Below are 24,062 nucleotides of genomic sequence, written 5' to 3'. Positions count from 1 at the left end.
TGACTTGAGAGAACTTGAGCTTTTGAGGTTTTGCCCTCTCAGGAGAATTTTAATGTTTGCTCACAGCCTTGTCCTTGATATTTAGTCATACAACATGCAATAAATCACAGTTACAGTTGGAAAAACACAATATGCCCCCCTCTTCCATGTTTCTGCTCCAACAGAGCCTCTAGTTCAATCAAAGAGAATCGACTTCATAAACAGTAATGATACGATACGATACGATCCGATCAGTACAATATGATAGGACAAGACAGCTTGAAATTAGATTTTTTTTAATGTCACTCCTACCCAGTGGCGGATTCAGAATGTCTGGGGGCAGGGGCAGAAAATATGAAAAAGGCACCAGCTGCAACACCAGTATAGCACACAAATAGCACTGGAAGGACACAAGAGGGGGCACTTTATCACGTTTCATCTACCACAGGGTTTGAAGTGTTTTTCACCATTGCTCCTCCTACCCATGGCTGGCATAATTGTTTCTATTCAAAAAAATAAGAATAAAAACATCATCTTAAAATATTAGTTACTCATATTTAGTTGCTGGCGAGTGTTAGTTAATGGGTTAAAAGTCATGTGAATCAATTTGGGAGTGATAGCAGGTTTCAGTCTTGGTTGTTGATTAGCCTTACATTTGTTTTCAAGAAGTTCCCGTCATCCACAACACAATAATTACAAATGTGTGAACCATGTCCTGCAATTTCTTGTGAAACAAGAAATATTCATATACTGCGAAAATTATCATTTGTAGCAGTCATTGTTTTGCAAATATCTTCATGTCTGTTTATTTAATCATTCCATCACTTTGCTGAGAGCTTCACCTCACCCATGACTGTGTGTACCCACATGTTTAGTATTGCAGCGCTGACTTTTGCAGCCTTGGGTAACATTTAGCAGAGTCCAACAGAAAATACATCCAGGAAATCTGGCAATTTGACAGCACGGATTTGGCAGTTGTGGGAGGCAGAGTTCACCTTAACTTTGGGATGTCTTATGTGTCAGCTCCACTGTTTCTGAATCCATAAATAAAATTCAAGCTGCAGAATCAGAGTGGAAAAGAATACGAGGAGGATGTTTGAAAAAAATAGTTGTCATTTTATACTTAAACAGGTCAGGTGAGTTTATCATATTAAAAGCCACATGACTTAAATAATGTTTATTCCCAAACATACCAATCAAAAACATGTACAAAATATGGGCAAAATTAAAAAAAACAGAACTTTGATTGACTGACAGACGGGAGATCAATGTGAAAACATGAACCATTTCTGTTATATAACAACATTTAATCAAGTCAGACATTTCTTAGAATCTCATATTAAGCACAGAGGTTGTCAATAGTAAACATTTGTGACTCTGTCATTGATCCACACCTGAGTAATGACACAATGAGATACTGTAGTGACAGGTCATTCTTCCCAAACCTCAGTTTTCAAATCTAACATCTAACAAAAAAACATCTCAATTTAAACCAAACCAAAGATTGTCAGGTGATAGCATATCATGTACACCAACAATGTTGCAGTAATAAAGGCATTCATACATTAAACATCAAAGTTGAATATCTAATCTGGCACTTGGCAGGACTAATTTTCATAAAAAGGAATCAGAATAAAAATAGAGATAGGGTTATATTATCCAAAACTGTTCATGTGAAAACATATTTTTGGAAGACATTAAAATCAGCTTAGCTGTTTCTCGCTTTTTTTTTAAAGAAAAAAGTGCTGCTGTATCATGACAAGTGCTCACATGACCATGAAAAAGCTTATTCTATGGATGAGTCTGCATTATCCATTTTCTCTGAAAGTGAGGAGGATCATATGCTAGAAATCAAGCTCAGGATACTGCATGGCACACATAAAGATCCACTGACCCTGCAAGATAATCTCTGACACTGTACGCAGGATCTTATTGTATACAAAAAGGCTTGGTCACTCTCTGGTTTTTAACACAAAAAAACCCCCCACAACTATGAGTTCGTATCGTATCACATGATAAGGAAAATAAGTTTAACAACGTCAAAAAACAAGAAAAGCAAATTAAAATTCATGCTTTGCTGGTCCTTGTCAGCTCATCGCCTGATAATATCTGTGAGGAATATTGAATCCCAAAGAGGAATATGAGGTGTTGAGATAAGTAACTGAGAGGGTGGAGCTGCAGTGCGGTCATATATATGGAAATCTGTCCCTGTCTGTCTCACACTTCTTCAGCAGGCCTGATGCGATGGCTTTCACTGCCCTCATAGTCTCAGTGCAGGTCGGGTTGATCAGGGATTCAGGTAGGAGGAAGCCAAAGTATCCCGTATCCCTCAACTCAAATGCGAACGCATACGGAATCCCGTTTCTGTAGGCCCAGTCGATGGAGCTGCCTGAGCTGACGTCTGTAAAAAAGTAATAAAAAAAAAAAAACAGAGTGGGAAAAGCTTGGAACAAAATGTTTGTTATATCATCATGTCGAAATGCAATTCAGTGCCAGTGCCAGAGGTTGATTGCATGTTGAAACACAAGTGGTGGAAATCAACCAGGTACATTGGCATACAGAAAAAGTTCACCCAAAAATTCAGTCATTAACTTCCTGCCCACATGGTGATGGAAAGTTAGGTGAAGTTGAGTAGTCCACGAAGAATTTTTGGAGCTTTACAGCAAAAAAGTAGTACAGAAAATACAGAAAACGGCCTCACATCGCTTGTCTAGAGTAATCAAAGTCTCCAGAAGTTCAAAGATCTCAAACTGATGTGAAAAGATGTTATTTAAAACCCGATTACTTCGCTTTAGCAGCTTACCTAAAAACACACAGCCCGTATGAAAATGTAGAAAAACAAGCAAAGAAACGTTCAAATGGCTCCATACAGCTCACATGGCTTTAATGCAGTCCCCATAAATCCACAAAGATTTGAAAAAAGTCATTTACACCCTCAACGCGCGGTCGAGCTTGTACACGCACTTCAAATGGGCTGTCTGCTAACGCTTTTAGCTTAGCAACTACAAAGTGACTGTGGCCTAAAAAAAGGGCAACATTTATGTCTTTTCGAATCAATTTCTGATCTTGGGGCCCCCCAGAGACTTTACTAATGCACGATGAGCTGTATGAAGCCAATTCATGTATTTTTTTGCTTCTTTTTGAATGTTTTAAAAGAAGTCCCAAGCTGGAGTGCCAGAAATGTTTTGTGGACTTTCTAAACTTCTTCTGACTTCAGCATTGTTGTAGCTTAAACTGCCAAACAGTATATGCAGTAGTTAAAATAAGCTCCACCTAAAACAAATACAACATTAAAGCACAGCTTGTATAATCTAATCATCTGATAATATGAAACTGTAACACTCATCGGGGCCCTTCTGCAAAATGAGTACTTTCCTCATTTTAAATTGTTTTGATTCTTCGTCTTCTTCACCTCTGAGACCAAGCGGATTCAATTTGAGGTGATCATAAAAGCATTTCATTCTTATCGGTGTTGCATCTACATCTCTGCATGGGCTTCCTCTCAAGGCGCACACACACAGTACACTGACTGCAAGGCTAAATTGATTGGAAACTGGAAACTTCTCCCTATTTCACAGCACGAAAAGGGATCCATTTCACTCGCAAAAACCACAAATGAGGTTGACAGGAGTGCGCAGAACAACAGGTGCAACATAACGAATTTTCAATTCTGTTTCGTTTTTCTAAAGCTGGAATAGAACAAAGAAGTGAAAGTAGAACAGTACTCACACAGAGTTGTGGAGGCAGGTCCATATCTGTACCTCACTCCATAGGCAGAGTACAGGGCTGTCACTGCATTATGAGCTGCTAACTCCTAGACAGTGAAGCACAAGGACGTGTCATCAGTGGTTCTATATGTGTCTTTACAGTAGGCTTCAATATAAAGACATTCCTGTTAGGTAACTCCAATGGTAACCATGCAATAGGCCACTGGAAGGTGATGGCTAAGAATATTATCCTATATAAAGATTTGCTTTTTGGATGTCTTACCACGCAGTTGAAGTTGGGAATAGTGGCATACTTGTAGGAATAGGGGTACAGCAGCATTTGGGCGTAGGCGTGGATGGATATGTATGCCTTGACACGCTTCTTGTGCTTGCGCAAGAACTTGGCGACGGCCTTGACTTCAGGTTCAGACTCGGGAAACGGACCACAGTAAGTGTCATCACAGGGATGAGAGGAGGCACCCTCCTCTGGAGTGGGAAAGAAGAAAAACATGATAGATAAACAGATAAAAGATTTGGTCAATTTTACATTTGATTTTAAATATAAAAAGGAGATGTAAGGACACTGAGAGCGATATTGTGGAGGGGAGACTAATGCAGACACAGATTGAATTCACCACAGACACATTATGATGCCAAGGATAACAGAAGCCAAAACCTAAATGCTTTGCAGAAACTCTGAACACAGTGCCAAGAGTAGAAATAAAGCATTCTGGTCACTGTTCATGTGATGTTTGTGGCACTGACAAACACAAACATGCTTATTTGTAGACAGTGTGTCCCTTCTCTCTAACACACACACACAAATAAGCACGTTTGTGGCTGCACGTGCTGTTGCTTCTAATTTATTTTCAGTTATTTCAGGAATTGTGTGGAATTAGTGAAGCTTAATCAATTCTCCCATAACTGAATTCAAGCCAGGCTGAAAGTTATATTATATGTTGTATATTACTGTGCACTGCAGTATTTGGTAAAGCTCCACACGATATACATCTTAGTGATGTAGTGACAATAGAGAAAATTTGCTATTCTTGCAAGGGATGTGCCTTTTTTTGACCTAAATTGAAAAAATTGGACATTGATATTGCAGTTTTGTACGACTGACCCCATACTAAATACAGTTAACTTATATATTTGTAATTTCAAATATTTTCTTACTATCCATTTATCATTATCATTAGTTTAATATTTAGTTTAAATTTATTGTTGTATTTTTAATGTAATATCACATAATTCATTTTCTTTTTTTGTCTCACCTACGATTTTTCTGTTTACTTAAGTTATTTCAGCATACATGTAGGCAATTTAGAGTCCCTCCATTTAAACACAACAGGCTAAAACCACTAAAATCAGTTGGCTGCTAATTAAGATCTACCGTATTGTATCATATCGTATCGTATCGTATCGTATCATACCGTTTCATATTGTATCACATCAAATCGTATCGTATCGTATCGTATCGTATCGTATCGAAACTGTTTGTGAAGTCAATACTCTTTGATTAAACAAGAGATGGGGCTTTGTTGGAGCATAAACATGGAAGAGGGGGGTATATTGGTGCAAAGGGCAAAGCTTTAGAGTTCAAAAGCTTGAGTTCTCCTCCGTCTCTGAACTCGTGTCACATCTCTGTAGGTCCGTCTGTAACACAAATGTCTCTGCTATATTCTCGGAGCACTCCCGCAGTGATGATGATTCAGCAGAAACCCCTTCCTCCCACCTCCCACCAGAGACTAACCGACATCAAACACAGATTGTAGTCACTGCACAAATACCTCTTCCCCGGCTCGCACTGATTCATACACAGAAAAAACTACATCAGCAGCAGAATATGACAAGTGACTCGTCGAGTCGCAGTGTGCGTGTCTCAGCTCGGTGTTATCAAACTCACCACACCATTTCACTTTCCAGTTTCTGTTTGCGTCCACTCCCCGGCAGTGGAACTTGTGATTTTTGGACCGCGTTTTCCTCCAGAACCGATCCTACAGGGGGAAAACAGAGACACTGCCATTGTGTACGTATGTCCACTGACTGCCAGGCTCATCGAACAAATGGAGCTCCAAAACAATCCATCTGTCACTGATTCAGCTCTGTTTGGTCTATTACTATTACTATCTATCTATCTACTATAAGTAGGTATGTAGACAAAAGTTGAGGGGCGTTTTTCACTGTATTACCTGTAAGTACACATGTACAGAGATAAGGGCTGCCTAATGACAAAAAACACCCTGCCGTCTAGTTTTTCAATCACTGTATAAATTCTGATCCACTTGGACACAAAAATATTCAGAACACTGCCTTGAAAATATTCTGAATCTGTGCGCTATTACTATTCTGCGTTCATGTACTTGCACCTGAATGAAATAAAGAAAATAAAGCACCTGAATATTGTTTAAAACAATGTCTAAAGGCAGGATCTTTACTGTGTTGTCTTGTGTAGAAAGACCTACAGTACCGTGGTCCAGCTGAAATGATATCCATCCACGTTGAAGACGGGCATGATGTAGAAGTTGAGCTGGTTGAGCAGTCGTCTCGTCACAGAGTCGTACTGGTATGAGTTAATGGCCTCGAATCACAACATAAAAACAGTCTATTATAAAACAGTGTATTGTTTGATGACACAGATATTCATTTGTTTGTTACCCTTTGCATGATTACTGTCACAGTTACACACAGCTACAGTAGGTTAAGACTCTATAGAATAGATGGGGATTGCAGTGAGGAGATCCGGGCAATGGGTTAATACTGCTTAGACTCAAGGTTAATATCCTTTAAGCCTTATACAAAGATGGCACCCTGACCTCCAGTGGCCAACCTGAGTTACTGCATTACAATACATCAAACGTCTTCCCTTGAGATTCTTAATTTAGGTGGTTTCTGTTTCTGTTTCTTGCTGATATTTCTCTAATTCACTCACTTTCTCACTTCTTTTTCATTCTGTGAAGAATCTTAAAGCTGCAACGGATGGTTATTTTCACTGTCGATAAATCTGTTGATTATTTTCTTGGTTAACTTGTTAGTTGATGGTCTATAAAATAACAGAAAAATTTGAAAAAAAATGTAAATCAGTGTTTCTTAAAACCCAAGACGACATCCTCAAAAATCTAGTTTTGCCCGCAACCCAAAGATATTCCGTTCACTGTCATAGAGGAGTAAAGAAACCAGAAAATATACACATTTAAGAAGCTTGAATCAAAGCGTTTTATCTTTTCTTCCCCTAATAAAAATCACTAAAACTGATTAATTGTTTATCAAAATAGTTGGTGATTCATTTAATATCAGGCAACTTATTAATTGATCGTTGCAGTTCTAAAGAATTCCCTAATTAATTATTTAATCAGTGTGATCACTTACAGTAAATTAACATTTTAATTTGTCTCACATTAGAGGTCATTTCAAGAAGTGTGCACACAGAATGACTGGAGGGCGAAACTAATCATTGTTTAATAAATGTTACGCTCCAGTAAACCAGAGACATGCTGAGCTTTAAAATGCACATGCGCTACTTTATACTGACACATGTTGAGGCAGTTATTTTCTCAACATCAGTTAATTTGGTTTGAAATGTTTGAATATTTAAATATTACTTGCCAGCTGACATTTATCATGCAAGAATTCCTTAAAACAGGCTGGGACTGTTGATATAATCTAGACTTTCCTTTAATTATCTTCACGATCTCGTGCTCACTGTGTAGCAAATCCCACTCATCTGGCATCTCAGTAGTAAAAAAAAAAAAAAAAAAAAAAAATGCCATTAAAGGTTGTTGCAGTTAATGTCTGGCTCTGGTCTTCCAGCCATGACTTTAAGGGCATGATGAAACTTGTGTAAACGTCTGGGTTATGCTCAACATCTGAACGATAAAGGGTGTTCTTAAGTATTTGCGTAACTGCACATGACAAGCGAACAGATGTTCATTTTGTTGGAGACACCAGAGGCCAATCATTACAGACTGCTATGGAAACATTAAGATCAGACAGTGGCTCAATATCACACAACACAATAACAACACTACCTCTTTGACGAACCACTGGCAAAAGGCAGGTCCTATCCACTCTCTGGCGTGGACGCCGCAGTCGATCCACACGGCTTTCTTCTGATGGCGACTTCTCTTTCCTATCTGACAGGAGACGAGCAGAATATTTGAGTGTTGCTGCAGCCTGCGTGTCACTTCATTCACTTGTGTGTGTCTCGTGCTCTCTCTCCTACCTGAAGCACGTAAAGCGGCCTCCCCTCGTACGACTTCCCGATGGAGAACATGTCGACCAGGTGGGACTGAGTTTTGTTCATCTCAAACATCCAGCTCTGGATCTTGAGAAGGGAAAATGATGGAGAAGAGAAAATGTTATTCAAGGACTTGTTTGCAAACCTTTTCTAGAGTAAACAGGGAAACAGATAATGATTGATTTAATGTGATTTTTGTTTTGTTTTGTTAGGCCATTGAAAGTAATTCCAGGCTTGAGTGAAAAGGTATATTTATGCATGTACTGTCCAGGCACACATATGCATGCATATTTAGTATGTGTTTTGGTTTTTTTTAGCGAATGAGGGGATCAAAGCTCACAGTACTAAAGATGTGTGTGTGTTGAATTCATGCTGCCTCATAGGGCCTGGCAGATTCATGAAGCAGGAGCCTGATCCTAGTTTGGGAAAATAAACACTCTAAAGCCGTGAAGTGTCGTCTCTGTGTGTGAGAGAGAGCGCGGGGCGGTGGGAGAGAGAGAGACCTGTGGAATGGGGTAATTGGGAGTTTGAGAGCGCCTCAGAGAAGCGTGTTTGTTTACTCTGTGCGTGCATCAGATTAGAGAGCAGTGAGGAGAGTGAGAGACAGGCGGGCGGGCGGGTAGATGGTGGGCTTCACATCTACCTCTTCCAGAGAGTGGTAAACCTCGTAGTCATACTGAGACTCTGACCTCCGCTTGCGAGACGAGCGATATCCCGTCTGCTTTTCAATTTCCTTCTGCAGATTGGAGATAAACACGCTGTGGATGGAGGAGAGGAAGTCAGACAGACACATAATAGACATAATAGCCAACTATTGTAACAACCTCAGCAGCTAGGCTGAAACAGATGAGTACAGTCATTGACGAGCATGCTTTCACTCAAGAATACTTTACTTAAATACTAGGATACTTTTCATTATTTCTGCTTTTGTACATATATTGTTACCCCCTTTTTCAAAAACAGAGTTGTAAATACTGTGTTTTGATTGGTCAATAAATTATCTGATACTGCTTTAAAGCTCAGGCTAACCATAATAAAACAAACTGTACATTTCAAGTTGATTAAAATGTAGTGAATGCTTATTTAAAAAAAACAATGAAATGCTTTATAAACCATTTATTAAGCAATGTAAAGGTATATAAGCATCAGCTGCAATTTTATCATGGCCATCAAAACAACGTTTATAGATCAACTACTAAGTATTTATTAACCATTTACAAATTATTTTTACATCAATTGCAAATCTACAATAAACAATTGCTTAACAAATGCTTTTCTAAAGCATATTCATTGTTTGTTAACAGTTAAATAACTATCAACTAACATTTCATTGACTATAAGTTTACAATTTATTAATGTTATTACAATATAGTTGCTTAATTACTTATCCTTGATTGAGTGAACCAATAAGAATAAACCATCATGCCTGACGTTCTAATTAATGTTATTTAACAATAATCAAGCAATTCTGTGGGTATCACAAGAACTATAAATACTACTAAAACTAAAACTAAGACTAATATGATGAGGCAAGAGGTGGTTTTCCAAAAAAATAGAAAAAGATAGAGCTTGTCCACAAAATAAAGACATTCAGTTGACAATGCTATACATTACATGTCAAAAAAAGCAGCAAATGTTAACATTTGAAATGCCGTAAACACAAGTGCAGCTACTTTTGAAAGATGACAATGCGATCAACAGAAACTTCACTTGCAACTAATGGTTTTCAATCTCGGAACATGTGAAACTTTGGTCACGTAACAAGTGTGTTTTGCCAAAATGGCGACCTAAATGTTGTTACTCTTCTTGTAGATAACAAATCATTAATTACTGGTCATCAACAAAATCTTCACTCTAGCTACAATTTACAAACCCTCACAAATATGGTTGATTGGAGTGCGGAACCCCTAGCTATCGTAAAAACCTGTAAACAGCATGTAAAATGACTGCAGATTGGGCCTGTGTTGGGCTTTCTTAGAGGGTTTCTGAGTGTGTCCGCAAAATTTCCTTTTGACAAGTGACAGGTTTCTGCCTCAGAGAACATGCAATTTGCAGATAGTCCCATTAAATCATTTGTTACAGTATGTGAAGTACATGATATAGCTGATGGGTGTTGAGAGCTGGTATGAAGTGGTGGATCAGGGGTTCTGGATTTATTGTTGACTCATTCCTAACACCAATTACGTAACTGCGCTCACTCATCTGCTCATTTTCCAGCATCCAAACCAGTTTTCTACACCAGCAACTCACCCTTGTTGATACTAATTATACCACTGCTGAAACATGTTTAGCCAAAATGATGATTATCATTGTCATTATCTATTTATAGACTGTTCTAGGGTCTGGTCAGAACCGATGCCTCCTCACTTCTTCACTTCCCACTCCAACCTAAAACCAGAAGATGTGGACTGACTTTATACCAGCTTATGTGGGCAGCCAGAAGTACACTTCCTCATGAGGTCCATCTCTAAACATAACTTCCTCGATAACACTAAAAAAAACATGGATTACGTCCCTGAAAATAAAATGAGATCTTTGACACCCAAACCACCTACGGACGACTGTCCCCGGACATTTAAATCATTCTCTCGGTCAATCAACACAGAGCAGAAAAAAATCCTCAGATCTGCGATTCCTCCCTCAGGACGGTCATGACAATGGAATTCTTTCTGTGTGCGGCTGCTTTGATAAACCTCCATCATTTCAACCTTAATTTTGAGGAGGGATGGGGGCAGAGAGATGAAAGGGCTGCTTTTGGGAGCAGGCTAGGAAGAGGAGCTCTGATGTAGAGGGTGTGTGTTTGTGTGCGTCCCGGCTCTGAGGGAAGGTCCTTTGCATGCAAACGAAGGCAGACTCTGCATGTCATATACTCAGGCTGGGGAAAGCTGTGTTATTGCAACAGCCTTTGAATAACACATGTGTCTCAGGGTGTTGAGGCGCTCCTAACAAGATTACAAGATGTGCGAGACAGCGTGCATGCGAACTGTGGTGCATCCATGAAGTTACGGCTGGTGGTCACTGCAGTCTTACCCGTAATCAATATGCTGCTGCTTTAAGTGGGCATGTAAACCTTGCGTGTCGTTGCGTTTCACGTGGACGTCCACCGTGGCATTTTTACAGATTAGAGAGGCAGTGTTGGGCTGCCAGAGGTCCACCTACAAGGAAAAGGACAAACACATTAGATCAGGTTGATCACCTGTATTCATGGAAAACATCTGGCTTACCTGTTAATGACTGAAGCAGAAATAAATATAAAATACTTCCTCAAATTGCTGCAAAAAAACACATGCAGACCCATTAGCTATCCAACATGGATCCTTTCTCTGTCTGACTTTGTGTAAATACATGAATGACGGATGTATGATACTAATATAGCCACACAGGCTCACCGGGGATGGTCCAATCCTATCAATTTGTCAAGTTTTCATTAATTTGTCAGGGAGTTACGCATGATCTTGATGACAAACATCAGGTGTATTTAGGTGGCTGGTATCTATATGTGGATCCAAATTTAAATTTTAGATCTAGCCGATTGAAATATGGTTTATTTGATATTAGACTACACTGGTAGAATCAAAGGGGACTGTTGGGCCGTTCTAGTTTTAATATTTTTTCTTGTGGGGTAACATAAGTGACTGCTGTGGCAGACCAAACTAAGCTGGTGGTCTGTTGTGACTTAATGAATGCAACCAATTCCAGTAATAATGAATTTTGTAATGACTAGGGGTTGCATCGGAATGAAAATTTATGTTTTTGTACATTTGCTTATGTACGGTATTGAATTCTTCCATGTTTGTGTTATTAAAAATTTAGAATTTGACCTTTTCTTCCCCTGTTTTGATTCCTTTAACGGTCACTGTAATAGATAATACAGTACTAATAATAGTCACTGCGTAATACTCTATACCATGATGTAATAAAAGTGGTGTTTTCGGAGACAGTTACTGTGCCGTGACAACCTCCTACTGTTGCAACTCAACTAATGATGGTATTGAGCGTGGATCGCTTATGTTTTACTGACATCAGATCCACTTATCAGGGTCTGTACTGGCTTTACTTTTGTTTTGGACTTTCTCATCACCTACATCTGCATCGTAGATGTGGGTAATCTCCTCATGTCTGGCCTCTTCATATTGTCAGCTAAACTAAACTGAACTAACTCAACTTAAGGTTTTTAAAACCACACGTTTCAGAAGAAGAACTGTTTCCTTCTCTGACCTAAGTGTTTAAAACGGCCCCAGACATTTGGTGATCATGACCAGGACAGTTCAACATTCCTCCGGTCTCTACCTTCAAGCGATGGAGTGAATCAGGGGAATGCTGATGACTGTACAGAGTTAATGGGGGAAAAAACACACTCTGCCGTGTCCCATCAAGACCTGCAGCGAGCGACTCTCCCTCCGTTTCCCTCTCTACTGTTTGACCTCATATTAGCAACAGGAATCCATGTCCTTCAGCGCCGGTTATCAAGCCCCTGATAGCTGGTTGTGTTGGCTTTAGCTGAGACGGACGCCATTGGCCGTGCTTTCTGGCTATATAAACACAGACACCATGTGGGTAGCTGATAAAATAACAGAGAGACAGAGAGAAACTCAAAGAAGGAGAGAGTCTGGAGAGCACCGACCTACAGATGATGCGCACAGTAGTCACTGCACAGAGAATCCTCAAGTGTTTCTGTGTTCTGCAGACGCGAGTGAGCGTCCTCACCTGGCTTTCATTTGCTCCATAGCATTGGGGCACAGACAGGCAGGCTGGCACACATGCTTGTTAATGTGTCAATTGGTTTAATGGTTTACAGAATGCATACCAGATTAATTCAACTTTGTTTAGAGCCAGAGGGGTAGAAAAAAAATCCTGGGCAGGAATGCTTGCTGCCCTCTAGTATAAACCCGCTCTGCGCTTTTATGGCGTTTCCAAATGGTTAGGCACCGCAAATGTTTTCTGCGCCGCTCCTCTGTTAGCCAAACAAATCAAAAAACACATAGGCCAGAGAGGCACTTAAATAAATATCCCTGATCAGATAACGCAGCTCAGCACAAACAGTCCTCTCATTTTAAAATTTTATAGCTGGATTTATAAGCTTGAAAGATGCATTCTTTGTCTGCTTTATAAATCTTCTGTCTCCTGATTTTTTTTTTTTTTTTATGTGTTTTCTTCTATTTTGTGTGTGTGTCTGTGTGTACAGGGCGTCTATAAATTGAATTTGGGTTGTTTTGGTTGATGTAAGACTGGCGTGGGCAGGACAAGAAAGGAAAAGTTATAGTTCAATAAAAAAAAAAAAAAACAGAGCCGGCTTTCCTTAAGGCAGAGGAGGTGAAGCTGTAACTTGACTTATAAACAGTCAAGTAAAAGAAAACATGTCCCCCAAAGATAAACACAGTTGTTAGCGAGTATTTTCTGTGGCCTAAATAGGTCACTGTCTTGAGAGTCAGATGAGAATATTGATATCACTCCAATACGTTGTAAATATGCATCTGTAGCCAGTGGCTACACATTTAGCTTAGCTTAGCATAACTGGAAACAAGTAGAAACAGCTAGCCTGCCTCAGTCCAAAGTAACAAAGTTCGCCTACTAACACTTCTGGATCTTGCTACCTAACACTTGTTTGTTTAATATGTGCAAAAAGAACAAGTTCTGGGTGATTGTATTTATTCCTTGGCTTCAGTTGTAGCGGAGACCCCAAGAAGTTTCCAGTCCTCAAGACAGCTGGTAAGCTAGCTGCTAGCTCCAACTTTATATGTATCGGACGCTCAGACAGAGAGAAAAACGAGTTCACACTGTAAAGTTGACTCCACTTTGAAGAAGTCAGGAAACAGATTACCTCAGAATTACTAAGTAAAGTATTACATTTAAGGTGTATGAGCTAAAAACTTTGAACAACCTAAAATTGTTAGTGTACTTTACTTAGTCATTTTGAGGTTAATCGGTTAAAAGCAGTCAGATTTTAAAGTGTAATGTCAAAGAATCCAGTGCTGTCAAAGCAGAGTTAAAGGCAGATTTTTATCAAATATCTCATGTCTTTGTATCCATTTTTTTCCAAAACTGAATCAAATCAGAAAAACTTTATACACTGTTTAGTCTGACAAAGTGATTTTACTTACCAAGTAAAGCAGACTAATAATTTAAGTTGTTAAAACTTCTAAGCTCGTTGAATGTATTTTTCTACTTCACTCAGTAATTCTGAAGTTTTAGGTCCTTGGTGCCTTGACTTTTTTGAATAAAGTAAATTTTACTTGTACAGTGTACTTGTACTTGTCGGACTCGTGGGAAAGGGAGCAAATACACTGAACATTTCTTAAGGTGACTTTTAAGAATAAGAATAACCTAAGAATTACCAAGTAAACTAGAGTCTTACATTTAAGTTGTACAAGCAACTCAAAATCATTAATTTCCTTTACTTGGTCATTTTGAGGTAATCGGTTTCTTTGATTTTTTCACAGTATTTACAGTGTAGGATCATCTGTCATGCATTAAGTAAGACGTGAGGATGAATTGATTAAAGAGGAAATCCAGCCTGCTCAAAAATGTAACATGTATAACTCAGTTTAATTGTTGTGAAGTATTTCATCAAGACAAAGAACGGCCTGTCTAGCCCCCAACAGCGAGAAAGACTGCTCAAGTGATGTCATCATAGACAATGGTGAAATTCCTCCATAGTGAAATAAATCATTGGACGCAATGACAGCGGCGGTGGTGATTTAACAAAGATACCAGTACATCTGTTTCACAGATTTAATGTCTGGAATATCTCAAACGAAATCTCTGTGATGCAAGAAAGAGACGGAGCCAAAAATACTGTGTCACTGCTCCCCTCCAGCTACATGGGGTCTGTGGAGATTTCTGTTTATTTCAGTTTATCCTCTGGAATGATCATCCGATCAAACGATCAGTTGATTGACAGAGACGGTGATTAGCTGCTTCTTTATTGTGAGGACTTCTTTTCTTCCGACAATCAGCTGAAAGCGTTTGGGTTTTGGAGTGTTTGTCAGGAGCAGCAAGAAATCAAAAGCTATCACCTCAGGTTTTTTAGAAAATTGGCACCAACACTTCTCAGTATTTTATAGACTTGAGGGATTTCATGATAAAGTAAGTTGCGACCCTAGAGTGGGATCCAAGTAGAACAGGAACCCTTATGGCCACTGACGAGATAATATCTTATGTTTCAGGTACGGTCATGTAGTGACAATGCACAAAAGTAATTATTAACTTTTTTGTGAAAATCCAAATATCTTATCCGGACAATGCATAACTTTGGTGAAGTATTTGCTTTTCTGGGTGCATTCAGGAGCTGTTGTGTTTCTTTTCTAGGCTGCCCAGAGTTCACCTGTCAGTCAAACAGGTGAAGTCAAGTTGACTTTAACCTTGTTTTACCTAAAAGGCAAATCGTCTCTGCAGGTCAGACCAAAGTGGCTGACTGACTGACAAACACGACATTATGCCTTTTATTTTGCTTTATTTAATGCTGTTTTTCATTTTTAATTACTTAAAGATGGTATGTGAAAACGCTGTTCGTGGGTTAACACTTTTTTCATCTGACTGATACTCACAAGTTAACGGTAGAAATGCATGTTCCTGTTCCTGAGTGTGGATCTGGGCTTTGCTGGACTTTCCTGTACCACTTTTTCTTCTTTTCTTTTTCTTGTCCATCTGACTCTCAAGATCATCAAGCTGGGACTTCATAGCGCTCTCTCTCTCCTGTTGCAAGTGGAGGCTCTCCAGATCTTCTGCTTTTTTCAGGGCAGATGCCACCTCAATTTTGTGTTGCTACAGCTGGGCCTGATGGGTAGCACTGGAGCTTTCCAGAGCCGCTGGATGGATGACTTTGCCTTCTGCTCCTGCAGTGGCTCTCCAGTGGCTGCTCAGCCTGTTTCAGAGCTGCCATGAGGGTGTTGTTCTCAATTTTCTGGCAATCCAGCTGAGATGCGTAAAGAGCGTTTGACTTCTCCATATCTCGCAGCAGGGAGGATCTCTACTGTTGCAAGCGGAGTCGCTCAGTCACAAGCAGAGACTTTGCCTTTTTCAGGGCAGAAGCCATCTTCCTGGTCTCAGATTCGCACTGCTCCAGCTGGGCCTGATGGGAAGCCTGTGATCTTTTCAGAGCCATCTTGGCCTCCTCTTGTTGTTTAAGAAAAGCTCCCTCCATCATACGCAGTTTCTTTTGCAGCTTCTGAGCTTGAGCCTTCTCAAACACAAGAACTTGCTCAAGCTGTTTGGCCTTGCTCTCAGAGGTCTGCTGCTCAAGGTCAGCTTGAGTGGTCCACAGCTGTGATCTCAGATCCTCTTTCTCTGCCTTCATTTTGTCCAGTTTGACTTGAAGGTCTTTGCTGATGGACGTTTGCTGCTTGAGGTCATGGTCATTTCTCCACAGTGACTCACGGAGCACAGTGAGCTGTGATTTCATATCCTCGATCTCTCCTGAGGAGTGGACTTTGGCATGAGCATCAACCAGCTGTGCTCTCAGGGCGTGAATCTCCTTCTCCATCAGCCCTCTCTCATGGCTCCACTTCTTATCTTTGTGGAGCTGATTGAGTATTAAAGCCAGCATCTCCTCGTAGATGACCAAGTTGACTCTCCCATTAGATCCACATAGTGTGAGCTTGGACTCGATGTCCTTCAGCATACACCGTGTGTTCTCTTGGGGAGGGGGACGCTGGAAAGGAAATGAAGGCTCAACCTCCTTAGACATGTTTGACCCTACTGTGGCTCAGCGGGTAGAGCAGGTCAGCTAGTGATTGGAAGGTCATTCGTTCAAATTCCAGCTCCAGGCTGAGCTGAGCTGCATGTCGAATTGTCTTTGAGCAAAATACTGAACCCCAAATTGCTCCTGATGTGCAGTTGGCACCTTGCATGGCGGCCTCTGCCATCAGTGAGGGCCCTGCGATGAGCTGGCGACTTGTCCAGAGTGTACCCTGCCCTCGCCCATAGACAGCTGGGATTGGCTCAAGCAAAAACCCCCACGACCCCATAAAAGGGATAAAGTGGTTACAGACAATGGATGGATGGGTCGATCCCATCTGCCCCGGCCGATATTGAGGGTTGACAGATTATCAGCATTTCAGATTGCCGATATAATAAATGTGGCTGTACTTTGACTGTGATGCAACATCCTGTCACACAATGTCCTGCCCACAACACTATCTGATTGGTAGCACTACACTATCAACATCCTATAAACAATGATTTATCTGAATCTGCATGGTAACTACTAACTAAATTGATCAAATATAAATGTACAGGAAGTACAAAGCAGCATGAAATGGAAATGCTAAAGTAAAGTACGTTACAATTTTACTGAGGTACATCACTTGAGTAAATTGTATTTAAGTTTTATATCATCACTGGCTGCTTGAAATTTTGACACAAAAACATGATTTTTTTCCCGCAAATGAATATCGGTCCCAAATATCGGTATCAGTCAACCCATACCTTCAGTTTATCCTAAACTGTTGCTGCTTCTGTAAATGCACCGCACTTCATCTAACAGAGGACTTTTTTTTGGAAATGACACACACGCCACCAGGTGTTTGGAACAGCCAATGTGAAATATTTTGTCAGTATAACTTAAATGTTGTCAGCCATCGAGCAAAGCCAAACGAAATGTACAAATCCTGCATCATGACTTGGAGAAATGTGTAATTTTGTTGTTGATGGATCTGATTCTTGATTCTGCATTCTGTAGTGCACCGCGGTTGTTTATTATTTGACCTCACGCCTCGCCTGGGGGCTGAAAGGTTTGACTCTGGCACTGGAGGCATGGCACTGTGGCTAAGCCACTGAAAACACAACTAAGTCCACAGCTGTCCAAACAGTACAGTGCCACTGCCTCGGCTGGCCTTGGAGCACCATGTCCGCTGCCCTTACATACATAAAACTCCGTCTAGGTCCTGACCAGCGGCCTGGCTGTGTTCTGTTCTCCGTGACCGCAAATCACAAACATTTACTGAACCCTCTTTTGCCCTCCTCTGTTCTTTCTCTGCTGTATTGGTTCTGGACGACTAAATGACAGGCTGACCTGAACCTAAACAGATTTCATGTATGCAGATGAGGTATCTGGCTGCATAAACACAACCCAAACAGACTAAACTGGAGTCAAAAAAGGCCACACTGCCACATGGCTGGAGAAATTCTGACACTGAAATCTCCACAACCCTCCAAAAGAAAGTCTTGAAAATATTTTCATTGGATTTTTCATATTTCTTTTATATATTTAACTGAACAATCATGTAGCCTTTTGCTCTGAACATAAACACATCCATATAAACTCCATAAATCTATCTTAAATCGAACTAAAACAAGCTTTGAAACAGCTAATTAGAAACAGGAAACTTTCTTGGAGAGAGATCGGACAAATAGTGTGAGATGCTAATAAAAAAACAACAAATAGACTGTAAGATTACGAAATGAAATCTCTGCAAATGCTTGCACGCAGGCTTTGTGTTGACAATATTTTAGCAGACAAAAAGCATTTCCTTTTCATTTTTACCACATAAGATCTAAGTTTTTGTCTCAAAACCTTCCTCGAAACGCCTTGTTTGCAGTTCTGAAGAACTCTTAAATTCTTTATCTATTCCGCATATTTTAAATCAAAAGTCTAAAAAAAATGAACTCAGCTTTGGAATTTGTAAGTTTAAAAAAGTTTGAATAGAATTCTCGGTAGATGTTAAAAAAAAACAAATTAGAGAAGCAATACGTGCAAATTACACACTTTCTCCCAAACCAACTATCTAAATCAAATGTAATGAAGTACACTTGCACATTTCCATTTTCTGCCACTTTAGACTTCTTCTGCACTACGTTTTGAGGGCAAATATTGTACTTTTACATTCACTACATTATTTGATAGCTTTAGTTACTTTGGAGATTACAGTTTGCGTCAGAGCTATTGTATCAAGATTCAAATCAATGTATTTTGTCTGCAATAATTTCTAAAAAAATACATATATCAATAATCAGAATAAAACTGAATATCTGACCCAGTAATCGATCAACCCACACTAGACAGTACATACTTGTAAATATAACGTACTTTACTTATACATTTATTGACAGAGAATGTATTTTTAAATACTCAGGTACAACTTAAAGTTAGATACTTAAAGACTTTCACTTGAGTATTATTCATGTGGGTGACTTTTACTTTTACCAAAGTAATATATCAATTCAATATCTATACTTTGTGCATCTTTTTGATACATTTCACGACATTGACTATATCATAACGGAGTAACTGATGCAATATGTCAGAATTCATGATTCCATTAGGGCGTATTATTGAATAAAATGAATAAAATCTCTGAATCATTTCTGTTTGTTACATATTTTCTCACTGAGATCAATTTTCATCGAAAGTCAGATTAACTAGACCAGGATTGGTCATTAATGGAAAAGGCTCGCTGGCAAAAAAAACTAATATTCACAAATATGGTCTGGTATTTCATAAACACTCTAAATGCAACATTCATCTTCAGAGGAATAATAAACCTGGCAGAGCTGATTTTTTAAAATGAATCAACTGTTCAATCAATTATTCAAAGTGGGTCCTTGACTATTTGCAGAGCGAGTCTATAATTGCATCATGCTTTTTATGCTTTACAAACAATCCTCGCTATGTATTTGCAAACCAAAACAATGTGCAGAGGAAGGTCATCCACGCTCCTGAGGCTGATCGGTAATCACTCCCAAATGTGTTTGGGGAAAAGAGGCAAGGCCTTCGTGTCCTCCAGGGTTCCCCCGCTAATTTAGATATCTTTGAAACACATGTTCATATAATTTCCAAACACTCCGCATCATTATGGGGAAATGTTTTGTATTTTCCTCCCATTCTTCTCTCGGGGGTTTCTCACTGAAATGAAATACAAGAGCATCCTATCAACTGTATCTCAGTCGCTCAGACGGGGGAATATGTCCCGACTGTGACAGATGACCGCACTCGGCTGCTTGGTTCTGCCTATCGCTGTCCCCAGCCTACTGTCACATCACCCCCTCTTTACCACCGGCGTCACGCTTCACTCTGTCTGTTCAAGTGTCACAGACAGACCACTGGGGAATTATAGGTTGATGTGAGCAGAATAATAACAGATATTTTCATTTTAACATATCATTCGGAGTGGTAAAAAATGCTTCGACAACAATAAAAACAGAAAGAAATATGAAAATGTATGAGCCAACCTTCATATGTCCCAGAATATTCTTGAGCACTTGAACCTCCTCGTCATCGCTCGGAGTTATCCTGAAGACTTGATCACTGCAAAAAAAAACAAAAAAAAAAAACCAACAGGGCTCCTCTCAGTGTCAGTTTACAGCAAGGATCAAAGTGCCTTAAAGGGGTTTATTACAGCACTAAAATTCACTGCCACAGTACAGGGATCCATTTTCAAATCTCCAAAACATTTGGGTCGATGAAGTCACAGGTAATGAAACCTCCTTTTGTGCTGATTGAAGGCGACACTTATAATAGCAGACGTTTGATGTTGAAATGGGTGGTTCCTCGATCCCAGAGATGACAGGGTCAAACCCCAGTCAGACAATCTGCGTGAGGCGTCATTATAGGATTATATTTCATTGGCGGCACCTGGAACTATTCTTTGGCAGATACAGTAGCAGAAGCTGTTTCACATTCTGACACTGTTGGTACATCAACAGCACACTGATTTGTACTGGAGATGGGCGTGTTTTTCTGTCATGTCTATGCGTGGTGTTAATACACAGGAAATAAATCACACATGAATGTAATACTGCAATGTGATGGCTGAAACACTGCTCAATGTGTTTCATTGGTTATCCATTAATGTTTATTTGGTTGAAATTCATGACAAGATGAAGCTTTAAATGAAGCTGTAAAGTATTCAAAGGGTCACGTTTCAGTCACTATCTATACACTCTCATTCTGATTGGAAAGTGAGGAGAAGTTTTGTAGTTTGTGAACAAAACATTTTTGGAGCTTCACAGCAAAGCAGCGTTGCAGTATTTTCGTAAACAACTGACAGTAGGCGGGGGACATAAAAAGGCTCCATGCAGCTCGCCTGGTGTAAACAAAGTCTCTGAAAAACCCAGAGATCAAGAAATGATTTAAAAAGATGTAATTTACACCCTCGACGTGTGTCGAATGGATGCACACACTTCAGACAGGGCGGACGGCTAATGCTTTTAGCTTAGCAACTTGGATTACACAAAACAAACTGTATGGCGCTATTGTGTCCCATCTACTCAGTCTACTCTCAGTTGTGGACTAAAAAACTTCCCCTAACTTTTCTGCTGGCATGGAAGTGACTGGAGAATGACAGAATGTTCATTCTTGGCTGAACTTACCCTTTAAACAGCTGTGGTCAGATTAAAACCAGCGCTGCTTTTGCTGATTTTGCCAACTTAATTGAATTTCGTTCATCGAGAATTGAGAAGAATTTCATTTTAGTCAACAGCAGAAAAAAAAGTTAATGCAATTGTTTTTAAATATTTAAGTTATAATTGAGTTATAATTCAATATTTCACTCATTAGACACTAATGTTATTCAGCACACATTGGTCTTGGCACTAACTGAAACAAAAACAGGCAGCAGATAAAGAAGCTCCAGTCTGTCTCACTCAGTCCGCAAACCACATCTTTCATATCGCCTTGCTCCTAAACAAAGACACTCTTTCTATCTTCACCATGAATCTTACATATCATTGCTCTTACTCTGCAGATCACACTTCTTGAGATTAAAGCTAACACACTGCCAATAATTCATTACGGTCTATGTGACTGCCAAGTTACCTGCCGGGTCACATACGTGTCCACTTTCATGTCTTTAAAACCTCTTTCTTCCTCTCTAACGTTTTGCTTATTTCAAAGAGCTTTTTTTTTTCTTTTTTTTTACAATGTGCCACACAGGAAGCTGGGCCCCCCTAAACAAAGGTGGCAGCGGGCCACTCTGAGGTCTGAGGGAACAAAAGGGTCCCGGGGTGTCCCACATGAACGGCCACCCCATTTCAGCGACCACAACAACACACTGCCAGGAAACGGCCTGATTCGACAGAAGACGGACTTCAAAGCGAACAGGTGGTCAGTAATATTCGAGAAACTGATTGAAACTAAGGCAGACAGACTGATTTCAAACTTCAAAAAACAACCTTGGAGCATATTCTATTATTATAGTTTATTCCCTCTGTCTGAAACATCAGAGAAATATGTGATTTAGTCAGGCTGGTGTTTTTTTTGTTTTCACCAGTCTCGGAGAAACTAAGTGGCACCCCAGAGCTCCACTCTAGTCCAAAAATGATCCTTCTCTTCATCTTTCATCGATGACGGACTGTTTTTGTTGCTGCACTGGCCGGGCAGAGGCCTTTTTCTTTCGCGTCTACCAGCTGCGGGGCTTTGAGAGCTAAAGCTGTCCTTAAGTTGTCAGTCTGTTGATTCCCACAGCAGTGCTCTCTCTGGGATGGAAGCAATTTGCTTTTAGGATCCAGCACTCACAGACGTTGACTCTGTCTTGATACTTTCACACAGTACTACCATCGTTTCTCCGTTTCCAATATTCAATAATGCCAAGACACTCTGTTAAAGGTGCATTATGTAATGTTCTGGGAAGACATTTTAAGAGAAGGATCTACAATGACTGGATTTTTAAGCCTTAACTAACAAAACAAACAAATGCTATTTGTCTTCATGACAGAATAAACTGAATAAAGAAACTGAACACAAGTTTCATGTTTTACTTTGTTTATATGTGGCGGACCCTGCCACCTTTCTAGCTTCAAACAGTGTTCTCGGGACCTCAATTTCCCCTGAGAACAGCTTGTTTATTCAGTTATGGAAAAAAAAATGTATTACCTCACTAATATTGTAAATATATCTGTAAAAAGCTCATTGTGAGGCAAAGTAGAACAACACCCACCTCCCCTCCCGTCACGCTACATATTGGGATTTCGGTGCCAAATCAGAAGTGGTGTGAGCTCCACAACTTTTGGAGTATATCCAACACGTATGTTATTTGAGACACAGGGAGGTAGGGGGGTGGGGGGGGTTCCAGCAGAGGTGGTCTCCCTACATTAAAGGCTCTTTTTGAAAAACAGACCATAAACCCGTACATGCCCCAATCATGCGTTCCATGACCACTGTATGTTTACCCAAATGACTGTACATGCTCAGCTCCAGATGGTCCCATGGCAGACAGTCTATTTGTCCATACATCCAAGGTCAAGGAGAGGAGCACCCCGCATCCAGCCTCATAAACACGCAGACAGACCGCCATGCCAGGACAGAAATGACCGTTATGACAAATTGTGCTCTGTCTTGTGATTATAGAAGCACATGGCTACATGATACAGACTTAGCAGTCACTGCCATCCCACGGCTATAATTTTTTTAATGAATACTTTGAGCAGTTTGACAGGCTGCTGTTGTTGCAAGCATCCCCATCTGAGCCTATCATGAGCCATCAGAGTGTCTCCCTCTCTCTCCCTCTCTCTCTGATGCAGTCTTATCTAAACTGCCATCAGACGCAGACTAAAAACATTATATTATGTCTCAAACTGGATGGAGAAGGTGGTGAGCATGAAGACTTTCTTTGTTCCTTCTCTCAACACAAGATAAAGCCCGTCTCTTGATGTGGAGTCTGCAGGAAACTTCTCCTCTCTCGTGCGCTTCGAGGGACTCACAAATGAGCATGAATGGTTAGAGGAGGGGGGTCTTTACTCACCCTGCGTAGCGGTTGTTGTACAGATAGGCACCGACGGGACATAGCACGCTGCTGCAGATTATCACACAAGCCAGCAAAACGGAGGCGCGAAACGCGCTCCCGTGGTCCATCCTCGTACGGGCAGATCGGAGACAGACGATGGGACACCGATCGGCCTCCTGTTTGCAGGATGCGCGCCGATCGATCAGGACAGAAGTGTGGTTCGGCTCAAAGGACTCGGAGCCGGCGCACCATCAGCAGATTGGCAGGGAAGTGGCCACTCCAGTCGCGCCGCGCTCTCTCTCTCCCCCTCTGACACAGAAGGTGCAAAAGGTGCGAAAGTCGGTCATCTGGCACAGGGGAAGCATTTACCACCTCTTTGAAGCTCTGGAGGGAAATTGCAGGGTAGCAGCTCGTTTTTAAAGTGAGGAGGACCCGGATCACGTGGGCCGGTGTCGGCGAAGTTGGTAACTGGATCCCCGA

The 24,062-nt window shown here is 40.4% G+C and overlaps 1 protein-coding gene across 1 annotated transcript; it reads right to left on the bottom strand.

Annotated features, from left to right (window-relative positions):
• Window positions 1-1,141: 1,141 nt before the first annotated feature.
• cpa6 (carboxypeptidase A6) lies at window positions 1,142-24,062 on the bottom strand. Its single transcript, XM_030397633.1, has 11 exons — window positions 23,601-24,062; window positions 20,092-20,167; window positions 10,954-11,078; window positions 8,567-8,681; window positions 7,909-8,010; window positions 7,715-7,819; window positions 6,157-6,267; window positions 5,593-5,683; window positions 3,970-4,172; window positions 3,709-3,793; window positions 1,142-2,380 (listed from the first exon to the last, which is right to left on the bottom strand). Exons 1-11 carry the CDS (start codon window positions 23,708-23,710, stop codon window positions 2,166-2,168), a joined length of 1,338 nt encoding a protein of 445 aa, XP_030253493.1. The 5' UTR covers window positions 23,711-24,062; the 3' UTR covers window positions 1,142-2,165.

The sequence above is a fragment of the Sparus aurata genome, chromosome 19 (genome assembly GCF_900880675.1).
Source record: "Sparus aurata chromosome 19, fSpaAur1.1, whole genome shotgun sequence".
NCBI classification, from domain to species: Eukaryota; Metazoa; Chordata; class Actinopteri; order Spariformes; family Sparidae; genus Sparus; species Sparus aurata.
This window is presented reverse-complemented; position numbering and strand designations above follow the sequence as displayed.